The sequence below is a fragment of the Falco punctatus genome (genome assembly GCF_963210335.1).
Source record: "Falco punctatus genome assembly, chromosome: 11".
NCBI lineage: Eukaryota > Metazoa > Chordata > Aves > Falconiformes > Falconidae > Falco > Falco punctatus.
Genome location: NC_137591.1, coordinates 17,033,383 through 17,046,294, shown reverse-complemented (window position 1 = coordinate 17,046,294; position 12,912 = coordinate 17,033,383). Strand labels below are relative to the sequence as shown.

General features: G+C 38.4%; 1 protein-coding gene across 1 annotated transcript in view; it reads left to right on the top strand.

Annotated features, from left to right (window-relative positions):
* The window catches only part of COL24A1 (collagen type XXIV alpha 1 chain), a 156,716-nt gene that overhangs the window by 80,359 nt on the left and 63,445 nt on the right, over positions 1 to 12,912 (top strand). The window contains exons 21-24 of the mRNA XM_080406641.1: positions 3,224 to 3,277; positions 4,607 to 4,651; positions 10,145 to 10,198; positions 11,285 to 11,329. Of these exons, the coding sequence (XP_080262767.1) occupies positions 3,224 to 3,277; positions 4,607 to 4,651; positions 10,145 to 10,198; positions 11,285 to 11,329 (198 nt within the window). The remainder of the gene's footprint in view (positions 1 to 3,223; positions 3,278 to 4,606; positions 4,652 to 10,144; positions 10,199 to 11,284; positions 11,330 to 12,912) is intronic.

Below are 12,912 nucleotides of genomic sequence, written 5' to 3'. Positions count from 1 at the left end.
GAGGCAAAAGAACCGTGCAAGACCAACAATATCATTTGTCCAAGGACAGAACATGCAAGTTGACTATGAAAAAACAGTGATGGAACTTACAAGATTTCCCATCAACAGAATTGTGAGATTCTGTGGCAGACTACTCAAGAAAATGTAAGACAGGGACCAGTAAATAATTCAAAGATACAGTATTATTTGTACCTGCAAGACCAACAATCACTCCATGCCAAAGTTAATCATTCTTGAGAACATCTCAAATTGCCAATCTTTTCTGCATCTCATACCTTTCTTGACATACTGTGTCAAGAGCCTCGTCCCAAAATAGCCCAGAGATGAATTTGCTAGGAAGGCTGAGAACTCATTATCTGATGTGGCAAACTGGGGAGCAGTTAATATACATTTCCAGAGGCAAGTGTGGGCTTTTTCTTCAGTTCTGATTTATTGCTTTGCTAACTTGTTTGTATGTATATATAATGTTAGCAGCCTTATACGAACGAGTTTTATCCAGCCATTGCAGTGGCAATTGCTCCTGTGTTTGTGAATTAACCAGGGCACTTACAAAAATATTTTGATGCAACACTGCGTCTAGGGTTTAGGGGAAATAGAAGAGAAATACAGCAGTTCTTGAACTGCAGATCAGATTTAATCCTCCAAATTTGTACATGAATGATGTAACTGAAATCTAATCCCTACTGCCCAGTTTCTTCACTAAGTGAGATGATGATATTCCACATTATATCCAAAGTGTTAAATTAGATGTTATTGTTAGAAGTGGGTTGATGTTTAATTATATACATTACTTATCTCTTACCTTTTCACAGATTCCAGCAAAAAAGTACTAAAAGGTAGCTCACAAAGCCTAAGACTCTGTATTACTTTATATATATACTTATGACACAGGAATTACATAGCTGAACAAGATTCAGTGGTCTCCAGCACATTTGGTCTAACAGCCTGCTTTAATCAGGGAGAACTGATGGCTTACTAAACTGAAAGAATTCTTACACAAAGTACAAAGGGAGAAGGGCTGCATAACACTGGAAATGTTTGGCTTTCAGGATTCCCAGCAGTCTTGTGTTGACTGAAGTTTTAAAAAAATTCCTCCAGCTTTTATTCTTAGAAAACTGTGCTCACAGTGCTGCTGTTTTTTTCATGCTTTTGTTTATGCTTCCTCAGAAGCAATACCTATTTTAAAAGACAAGAATGTAGGGTAAGTTTTGTATTTTAGCGGTTGGTGTGGGAGAAATTCAACCTCTTGGTGAAGAGTTTAGGCCCTGTGAGTGTGATGAGCCATCTCTACATACCAGTAGAAGTTCTGGATTGTCAATTTTCCCTAAATTAGTGCAGTAATTGGCAAGTCTGACCTCTCTAAAATACCGTTCAAAGGATTCATTACATAATTTGGTCTACAGCACATTACTCTGCTTGGAAACAATATTTTAGAAGGTGTTTGATCTTGATCCACCACTTCTTAAAAAAAAAAAAAAACAACAACCAAAACCAAACAAACCAACCCCAAAACACATTTTAAAAAGGGGAATAAGATTGTTTTTAAGATGTTCTGGAATAGTTTAGTTTGTTTCATATGTTATTCTTGCAAGTATTTATGCTCTGTAACAGAGAAAACTGACGGGAAAAGATGATCAGAATATGCTGACTACAGCTGCAGTTTTTCCAGCAGTGTGTGTTGTACCATGGAAGTGGTTGAGAACTTCCTTCCTGGTCTCACTTATGTTTGTTTGGATAACACGATTAATAGAAGTGGCTATTAGGAGTTTCACCACTTCTGGAAGGGATAGTCAACTGGGAAGTTATGTATGTGAAATACAGGATACCCCCATTTGCTGACTCCCCTGTTTTTTTCCAGACACTTTGGGACATGTGTAATTACTACCTTCATTTTCTGTTTGTTGCCTGAAACCTCAAAGGGGAGATGGAAACTTCATTTAGTCTTAATATTCATTTTCAGTCTGGGACTTTTTTCCAGATCCAGTTAAGTGCAGTGGAAGAGTGTGTACATTAGCAGTGTTGCTAACATTTCCACTGTGCAAGTGCATAGTACCGAAAGCTGTATCTCCTAATGTGCTTTACTAACAGTTCTGTCAATGAAAAAAATTCATGGCTAACTACATAAGATTATTACTTACGTAGTGCTACTAAAAGCCGTCCTGTCACTTTTGTGGTGCTATGTCAAACAGCAGTACACCCCAGTCCTCCCCAGACTGATGGGCTCTTTGATGAAACTCAGTACCTTGAGGTGGCCTGTTGTGTTTTCAGTTCCATTCTACTTCGTGTGCTAAGTAAACTGTTACTGGACCAATGCCTGCACCTTCTGTCTAGACTTCAGCTTCATTAGTAAGCAATTAATAGGGCTTACACTTGGAACTTTTCCACCATTGCTTTCTTCAGAGGCTAATCATATCTCTTCTAAAGGGCAGTTTCTTTGTTCTTGTTGCTTTATCTGATAATGTGAAGCTTAGCTTTCCCAGAACATTAATAATATGTTTACAGAGATTATTATTTTTTTTTGTCCTACGCCAGATCAAGTGCTTTTCCCAATTACTACCATTGTAATTGGGATGACCGAGATTTTTGACACACTGCTAGCTGCAAAGTCATTTTAACAAAGTTTTGAAAATGTTGGTGTGAGAAGTCATGATAACTCAGAGTTGGCAGAAGATAAGGTGCTTTATCTCCGGGAAGCTGAATGTAATCCTGACAGAAACGTAAGGGCTGCAATTTACAAGTACTTTTGGACAAGCTAGTATTTTAAATACACTTCGTAGTTCATTTCCATTGCAATGTTGTCATCACGTGTTTATGCTAAAGGCTACCTAAATCTAAATCTAAAGACCTAGAAGAGTTGCATTGGTTCTGCTTTAATCTTAATACGAAGACAAGCTTTACATCTTCAAAACACGGGAACTGTTCTTTTGCAAGCTCCAATATTTTCTTATTTCCTTTTCAAAAAGACAAAAGAAAAAAGCTTCTGAAAAATCTGTGTGGTAGAATTTTGTAAGATACTCAGTTTTCCAGCAGATAGTAAAATTCTGCTGTATCTTCTCATGGCTTCCTAAGGGAAATCCTAAGAACACTGGTAAGAAATGAGGTCTACTTCCTCAGTTTTGCATTTCTGCCCAGGTTTGTAAGAGGAGAGAAGCTAGACCAGCCTCATGGTTAGTTGATATGGTTAGTTTATACAAGTTCTCACTGTGTTTGTTTGAATGTTTAGGGACTTCTGGGTGACCGAGGGCCTCCAGGGCCACAAGGCCCCAAAGGAGTTCAGGTAAGATGGAAAAATTATCCAATCAAGAGATTAGATGTTTATGTTTAAAAGAAAAAGTTGTGAGGAGCAGAGGGTTAGACAACCATAGTTAGGTTTTGACAAGTATGCCAAAGAGGGTTTAGCAGCTTTATGGGGCTGTGCATCCATTACGTGGTTTATTTTAGTTATTTCTGTGGAATCTCAAATAATGTGTCCAGAGTCAGGTGTGGTTCATTTAGTTAAACTGGGGAGATGGGAGGTAGGGGGTGGTATGGAAATAGAAACCATGTATCAGTTTAATTACAGGGTCCTAGAAACACTTAAGTAAACAGTTAGACCACTGTTAACTGAAAGGGGGAGGAAAGCAGCTCTTAATCTTATAGATTTATTGAGTATTCTGAATTCATCATCTTAAAATAGAACTCATGTCTTTTTCACTAAAAGTAATAAATTTGAAATAATTTAATCATTGGTTTTGGTGATAGACCTCTAGACTTTTATGTAGCTTATTTGTAGGCTTCCATGACAGATTGTGAGTGAGTAAAATCTAACATGATCTGTTTAGTTAGAAGCCAGGAAGCAGCAGATAGGATTACTTAATTCCTCTCTTTCCTATCACTTGTAATTGACAAGGCTGTGTATCATTTCCTCCAAAACTTGGGGGAAATCTTCCATATTTAAGAGGATCACTAAAGCTTAAAATGATCACAACATGATGTCCTGGCATGGCATTGATAAAAATCCATGCTCTAATATAACTGGGTAGTGAGTGAACCCTGAAGAGTTAACACTGCAGTTCCTCATCATGCATAATTATATCAGTGCACTGCGCAGTACAGGCACAGTGTCACAGTATTTCTTCTCTTACACACCTGACAAGCCTGACCGCCAGCCTCCCTCCATCCCTGAGAAAGGGTAAGGATAAACCCTGGCAAAATGGCTTGGCTAACTTGGTGGCTGTGCCATAATAATATGGAAGAGAAAAGCAGGAATGTTTCTACTGCTTTTATAGTCGTGTCACGAATTGCTAAAATAGAGTACCTGCAGGGCAGACAGAGAGGTTGACCCATCATTTCTGAGTCTCTCCCTACTCAAAAATGTGAAAATATTGCTATTGAGAGTTTCACAGCTTTTCTGCCTGCATCTACTGGCTACATAGGGCATGGCTTTCTGGCTAATGAATTTGTCTGAAATCAGATTAGTCTCTCTTAAAGCGTTTCTGTCAGACTTGGACATATATAAACACATATGAAGCAGATTTCATATGATAAATATGAACGGTTATCTGCAGATTTTCTTTTTTAAAGCTAGACTTGGCATCAAGATTATTGAAGTCTTGATTTCTTTTAGGGAGAAGTAGGACCAGCTGGACCTATTGGAGGAGTCGGCCCAAGAGTAAGTATAATTTTGTTAGGGCTATTTTTCAGCAGAAGTACTGCTTTAAAAGGTACATCTGCTGTAAGAAGTGACTGTGTTAAAATGGCATCTCCTAAATAAATACATCTCTTTCCTCAGCATGTGCTCAAAGCGAAGTCTGGGAGGAGAAATCATTTTGTATACAAAGGATTTGAAAGGAAATCACAGCCGTGGTGCACAAAATAAAATTTTTGAAAAGGAAAGAGTCAATAACGAACGGCTTATCATGCTTCTTTGAGATAGATGAAACCAGTAGGCACTTCCTAGGAACTCAACCAGCTGATATGTCAAAATATTTATATTGAGGAAGAACCTACCTAAGACTTGGCTGACAGGAAGAAATATAAAGGACGGATGCTTTAAGAAATCATTTTCAAACTGATCTGGTAGACAGTTGTTGAGAACAGTAAAGCTGGAATGTCACAATGCTGTTTGTGCTGACATATTCTAAACAGTCCAAAACTAACAATCAATTTTGTTAGTTATAAAAATGTACTAGTGTCTAAGAGTATTTCAGTGGACTTGAAGCTTATTTTTCGAAAAGATCTAAGGTAAAAATAAATACTAGCCTGCACTAAAGACTACAGGAGTATCACTAAGTTTATTGAAAGCAATATGATCTTCTGCTGTTACTTGATTTTCTTATGTGTGGTATAATCCCTGGCTTGGTCTCCATTTCGGATAACTTTGCATTTCTTGCGTGAACTTAGGAAAGCCTTCTCCTGTATTTTTTCCTGATTCTAGAGTGGATATATTCCTATGTCATTTTTCCTGTTCATTAGCTTTTCAAAGCTGGGAGTTTGCATTCTGTTAGAAATAATATTAACCTGCTTATTTTCCACATGATTAGGTGAAAGAAAAAAAAAGCCAAACCCAAAAACACACATACAAAAAAACCCAAACCCCAACCTCACCACATCCAAAAATCTTTCTCTTCAGCTGAGAAAAACATGCAAAAAATTGAACAGAATTTCAAAACACTTTGTGACTCAGTTTAATACTCAATTTAATCTGCCTGAGCTTCTGCCAAGAGCCTCATGGAAATTTTTATTTTGGCTGCATCATACTCTGAGTCTCCTTCTTGGGCAGGGCTTCATGGCTGGACAGCATCTCCCATGTTGTGCTGTGGCAATTGGAAAAGAAGATGCTGCAGCAGGTGACTCGCGGGCAATGAGACACCTACCTTCACATTCTCTGTATCGCTGGGCATGCACAGGCCACCATCAGCTGGTGTCAGAATGACCCAACAGGAAAAATTTCTGTGTAACCTAGCAAACTGAAATACTGGTGATCTATTATGGGTCAGTTTGACCTAAATTATTTTGGTTTTTTTTTCTCTCAATGGGAAATGTGTACACCACTGGCATGTCTTATGCCTCCCGACTTCTCTCTCTCACAAGCAGTGGTTGAACAAGAATGTGGGGATCTGAGGTGGGCCCAGGGTTGCTGTCTCCAGACATTTTTTTAGTAGCTTGCTGGCTAACATCTCCTTCTGAAATGAGAGGTGTAGGGGAGATGGGAATTTTGCTTGATGGAGAGCCCTGCTTGTTTTCCTCCCTTGTCCCTGGGCCCATCTGCTCTCGCCTGGATTCTACAGCTTCTGTTGGCTCCAGCTTTTTCAGAGCTCCAGGCCAACTTGTTTGCACTGCTGCTCTGAACTCTGCTTCCATCTCTGCTTGTCCTTGTTTCTTCACTCCTGCTTGTAACTTATGCTCTGTGATTACATTGGTGGAGAGAGACAGTCCCTATCACGAAGTTGTTAAATCTGATATAGTTTGGCAGGACTGAGTCAGGAAGCTGCTGAACATCTGTCTTTTAAAATTATGCTTGCTTGATTGCAGTTTCACATTCATTGGATTTACATAGGCTTTTTTTCCATTGTCCATGAAAGGAGTTTAAAGCATTAAATGCTGCATCTAAAAATAAATTCTATGAAAACTGTGTTGTCACTATACTAATTAAATAGCCATGGGGGCAGGGGAGGTCTTTTCAAGGGACCTGAAGAAGTGGTCTGGCCACGCGTAGCCCCTAGGTGCCATCAGCTGTCGGCTACACCTTTAGCTGACAGATGTCTCTCTAACTTGGTTGTTGCAGCTTCCAGGAGTGGAGATTCTTCATTCTCCTTGGTAATCTGCTTCAACCCTTTGCATGTTTTACAGACAGTTTTTCTACTGTCTAGACCCATTCTATCTCAAAGTTTTTCCTGTCTCTTTCTCACTACCACCTTGCCTCCTGTCCTACACACCTGCTTTGTAGGCATGGTTAATAGGTTAGTCCTCTTTTCAGCCACCGTTAGCCTGACTTTCTTAGGGTTTCTTTAAACTGGGTAAAGTATCCCTGTAGATGATATATTGTAAACCTTTGATTATTCTTATGAAACTGTTCTAGTTTTCTCTTGGACAGGTTTCTAGTGCTTCTGGAATCCCTGATCTCTTCTACTGTGTAGCTTTCAGGTCAGTGTTCAGCCCCCAGTTCAGCTTTAGGCATGCGCCAAGCAGGCAGCCATAAATCTTCACCTCATTTTTCTCACCCCCTGCCCTTGTTTTTAATATTTGCTTTAAAAAATATGCATGAGACCAAAAAACCCCCAGCAACATACATCATCCTCTACTGCAACAGAAGGTGAATATGAACCTGCACTCTGGTTCTCAGGTCCCAGCTTGAAAAAGAATTCCCATGTCTCTAAGACAACTGGAGCCAAAACTCTGAGGATGCTTCCCAGCTTACTCGGAATATATGTCAGGTTCCACAGAGCTCAGCCTGTTTGAATTTAGGAAGATGTTTTTGATCTCACGATTTGATTTTTCATTCATTCCTTTGCAAACCTTCCCACTTACTCTATTCCACAGTCAAATACTTACATTCTCTTAAATTAATCCTTCTAAATAAAAAAATATGCTGGTTTGTTGGCTTTTTTTTAGTATTTATTTGTCCTGTGAAAATACAGTAGATGCCACATTAAAGAAGTGACTGTGTTTATTCAGTTTCTTCCCACCTAACTCTCTTTTTCAAAGGCTGTCCAAATGTTAATACTGTAACTGTCAATGTAGCTCAGTCAGTACAAGCATTGGTGCATTTTTTATTAATCTTTATTGCTGGAGCAGAAAAGACCTTTAGAACGAGGAAGATTCCTTTTTACATTCTGGTTTAAAACAGAATTTGTGAGTTGATTCCTTTCTAAGATACATGGGTAAAACAAAAGCTGGTATTTACATAATCATAAGGTGATCAGTTCCTCCTGAAGACAGAGAAAAGTGCTCCCAAAGCTGCTCCGCTCCCCCAGTGAAGTGTTTTCCGAAGGTGGCATATATCTTCCTGTGGGCTGAAGGCATGTGAGGAGCTTGTGGAAGGATGGGAATAGAATGATAGTGGGAGATTATTATATTAAAAAACACACACCTGTATGAACCCATGATGAGCTGAAAGGAAGTACAGGTGGTTGCTGTTTTCTGAAAGGGAAGGACAGAACTTTCAGCCATTATTTTAGGAAACAGATATTTCCTTTGGGATTACCCTGCCCTGGAAGAGTAATCTTCTTAGGGGTTTGCAAGCAGAAAAGCAGTCATCCTTACTTTAACTTTCTGTCAGTGGCTTTTCCTGCATGTGTAATTTACAGTTGTATTGCATTTCTGTTTAAAGCCAAATCTGTATGTTTCAGATTGCTTTACCAGTTAAATCCACTTGTTCTGTTTTCTGATGAACTTCCATCTGTTGTGCATCCTTTGCAGCTAGTACATAGCTGGGGTACTACAGCCAAGAAACATCTAAAAGTTGTAACTCAAATTCAGTTTTGATAGGACTAAAACTATCAAGGTAGTTAATAGTGGCCACTAGTTTTCTTTCAGTGAATTTTGTTTTAAACATTTTTTTTATGTTGCAGTCTTGCTCTCTGGAAAGGCATCAAGGTTCTTTGCAGCAAAGTAGTTAAACAGCATGCAGTAATCTGCAGAAGCCAATCACTTGTTCTTTGCTAAGCCTTGTGGAAAGACATGACTTGCTTTATTTGGGTTTCTCAGAACTTCTCTTTGCAGTCTTTTCTCCCTGCATTCCTGGCTGTGCCATGTTTTAATCCATTGGTAAAAACAAAAACATTTCTAAAGCAGTGATATTTGTTGGAACTTGTAGGGCAAAATGAAATCACTCAGGCAAGCAGGGAATGAGAGAGATAAAAAGGGATTAATATAAGATATCATGGAACCTACTAAGGAAATAGAATTTTAAGTTACACAGAGATTTTCTCAGATGCCCAGAAACTCTCACATACATTGTGCTCTGAAAGACAGGCACAGAGCAGCCACAGCAAAAATGCCAAATGGAAAAATCCCATCTTTTTTTGAAGAAATCTGTTTGTTACCCATTGCTTTAGTTGTTCTTGTCTCAGAACAGCCGATGTGGAAAAGGAAAGCTCATTACACAGTCCTGTGATTGCAGTTACTCAGTCTGCTGGAACAGCAGCTGATCATTTCCTTTTAGCAGAAATCTGCATCTTTTTGATACTGAATCATTAAAATATTGATTTTCTTTCTGCAGTTGTCAAGCTCCAGCAGTCTCATTAGCAACTTGCTCAAGAGCCAGATCCAGTCCATTGGACCTTTACTTTTGGACTAGGGTCTTTGCCTCTGAGCAGATGGGGAAAGTTTGTCTAGGCAGGGCAATGCTGTTCAGATAACCAAAGGATTAGGCCATGTTTTATGTCATAGAGGAAGTAAAGTATACCTGGAGAGAAAACTACCTTCTAAAAGTGAGACATAATTAAGTTACAACCATCTAATTGATGGTTCAGGAGAAAAGCATTCTGGGTTTTATGTCTTTGTGGGTCTGTGTGAGTGACAATAGAGGGAGGGAGGGATGTTATAAAATGCCTTAAAGATCTCGTTACTCCATGGCCTCCTGCTCTGATGTTGCTGTATTTCTTCCAGGTAACAATATGTTATTAGCAGGGTATCAAAGCAACAGGATCTATCAGCAGAAAAATGCTAGTGGAGAGAGATGAGGCTTGAAATACTCAATTTGATGAACAAAGAGGAGAGGATATTTGACCTGATTTTGTGTGGTTGAGGAAGGACAGTTATGACACCAGTTCCTGAAGTCTAAACATCAAATTCTGTTAGTGTGAGTCCCTATTCTGCTGGAATTAGCCAAAAGAGAACATGACTTTGCCTTTTCTTTGTCTCCTTAATATGTTTTGTAAATTGAAATGTGTTTGATTCTTGGATTGTGACTAGTTTTTCTCAATATTAACTGCTGTAAGAGTTAATACAGATTCTGCTTACCATGCTAGTATTTGCTGCAATAATCAACAGTGTATTTTCAGATGTAGATTTATAAATACATTTGCTCCAAATGTTGGTATTAAACATTACTAAACTGTACATTTTTCAGTGCACATATTTTGATAAGTACAAAAATTAGGATTAAATTATTTTTTAAAAATACAATGTTTACAGTATTTTCTCCTAATCTTTATTTTAGGGAAAGCCAGGACAGAAAGGTTATGTAGGTGATCCTGGACTGGAAGGTTTAAAGGTAAGTGGTGTTTTATGTATGAAATAAAATGTGTTTGGAGTATCAACTGTGTGCAGTTACACGCTGTTATATACAGTGGCGTGCCAGTGAAAGGATATGAGTACACATGCTTCCATATAATCATACCAGTATATTCTGGTATATCATACCAGTGATTCTGCTTTCTTGCAAGGTCCCATTTTGGAAAAAAATGAAGTTGTGCATCTCTAGGAGACAGGGATGTGTGAGCAAGTAACAGCACCTGCTAAAATGACATCTAGCTGCCCATGGATGTGATGGTGGCTGGGCCTGGGCACAACAAGGGACCATGGGCAGTTACTGCATTGGCAGGATTTCAGGGCTGTGAGGGGTGCTGAGATGAAGTGCTGTGGTTTAAGAAAGAGGAGCTTGCAGCAACAGAGTTTCTTAGTGCTGAGTTGCAGTGTGAGTAAACAGTACCCAAATTGCTGTTCAACAGGTCACTGAGATTATAGTCGTAGCCAGATAATCAATAGTTCATATACACCCAGCTTCCACTTGTAAAATGTGTAGCAAAATGTTCTGGAGTTACACATAACATGACTCGTAGCGTTACTAAGAAGAACAGAATGAATTAATCTAGTACTTAATGCCAGTTCCAAGCTTTTGGGGAGAGGGGGAGAAGTTTGTTAAAATGTCATTCAAATGTCAATTTTCCTAATATTTCATAACAAAACTGAAGTTATCAATAGTGTGTACAGGTAACATTTCCTTTTGAAGCAGTTATGAAATAATAAAGGTAATGTTCTGAAAGGAATATTTCAATAAAAACTGAATCATTCATTTATAGTATTTGCTGACAATGTATTTAGTGAGCCCTTAATACATAGTTTTCATTTTTGTGGCCAAGTCCTAAATACATTAGGGCATCTTTTTACGAAATCAAAATTACCACTGACAAAATTAAGTTTTTGCTGGTTGCTTAATTTTAGCTCTTAAAGTAGAAATTGAAAAATGTAATTTAGAAAATAAAGAGAGGCTCCTAGGAAAACAGAGGACTTCAGTATACACATATGAAAGAAATTACTTTTCTAGTGAACTACATCATCTGTTTTCTGCATTTAACAGGGAGAACAAGGAGACCAAGGAAACCTTGGAAATATGGGGGAAGCAGTAAGTTTGAATTCTTTTTCTGGTTTTATTTTTAATTCTATGTTTATTTGAGTGTGAAAGAGTAATTTATTGCAGTAACTTTTTGATTAAGTTTGCCTTGCTTTGAAGCTGTGGTGTGTTGGCTGTACCTTTGTAGTCTTTCAGAATCATACTGTTTAAAGAAATTCCCCATTTCAAGCATTTTCCAGAATTAATGCTGCTTCCTTCCTAATAGGTTGAATGAATATTTGCAGGTAGTTATAGGGATCTTCCAAAGCTCGTTCAAGTAAGTGAACAAGTGAGCTGCTTCCAGTTAAATTGTTCAAGAGGCTATGTTTTGCCTGAGATGTATTTGCAGACTTGTTCTGTCTACCCTCCATAAAATTACAGAGCTCAAAGTGACCTTGAGGTGACATATAGTTCATCCTCTACTGCCTATGCAGTATCAGTTATCTATATATCATTCCTGACAAATATTTAGCTAGACAATTATTTAAAAGCTTCAAGAATGAAGGCTTTGTGACCTGCAAGCAGCCCAGGGCTTTTCTAACTTTATTTTTAAAAAGTTCTTCCAATTGTGTAACCTGACTCCCTTCTGCTGGAAACAGCATTTTACAAATTATGGTTGTTATTGCTTGCCTTCTTGATTCTTTCTTTCAAGCTAAACAGTCCCAATTCAGTTAGCTTTCCATGTTTTTTAGATAATTTAAGTCACACTTACTCTCCTGTAGACTGTTTCCAATTAATCTAAACATCTGTGACTCCAGCTTACTGTTCAGACGGCTGAGAGAAAGGAAAAAATGCTTTTTTCAAGTCACATTCTTGCATACACATGCCCATTTTTGTGATAGTGTTGTTTATTACTCATTTCATGATCCACAGTCTACAATCCTTCTTTTTTAAAGTCGTTATCTTTCCCAGTTCTTCCACTGTAGGTGTTTTTTTAGTTGATAATTGTCACTTAAACATACTGCCTTGCAATTCTCTCTGGTTGATTTCATCCACTGCCCTTTTGTATTTTTAACTTTTGCCTGGGAATTATGAGCAGATGTGAGCTTGTTAACCCATGCTTGAGCTACCCAGATGTTGCGTAGAACATGACTATATTGGTTTTACTTCTTGAATTATGTATGCCCCTGGTTTAGGCTCAGTGCTGTACTGCTCACATAAACTCTGGTCAACTTAGATGGCAGTCAGAGTGAGCACCCCATTGCCTGCAAAATACCAAGCAGACGTACCCCAGACAGCTCATCAAATGGATGGTTACTGCTGAAATTATCTGAACTGCTTATAAATGAAGTCCAGCTCCTCTGTGTACTCTTAAGGCTCTGTGCTCCAGGGAAGGGAACTGAGAAGCTGGACACTCAGTCAGTTACAGGTATCTGCTTAGAGAGGAACCAATAATGCTATATAATGCCATAAGGTCCACTTAAAAGTCAGCCAGCATATCTCTAAACGTAACAAGTATACTTTAGAAACAGCTTGATCAATAGCTTTGTTCAGCATTTTATACATAGCAAAACCTTCATTTTGTCAGGTTCTTATCATGACTTTAAAGCAATAGTTCCCTTATGGTACTGTTTGGAAAATCTGGAGGTTTTTAT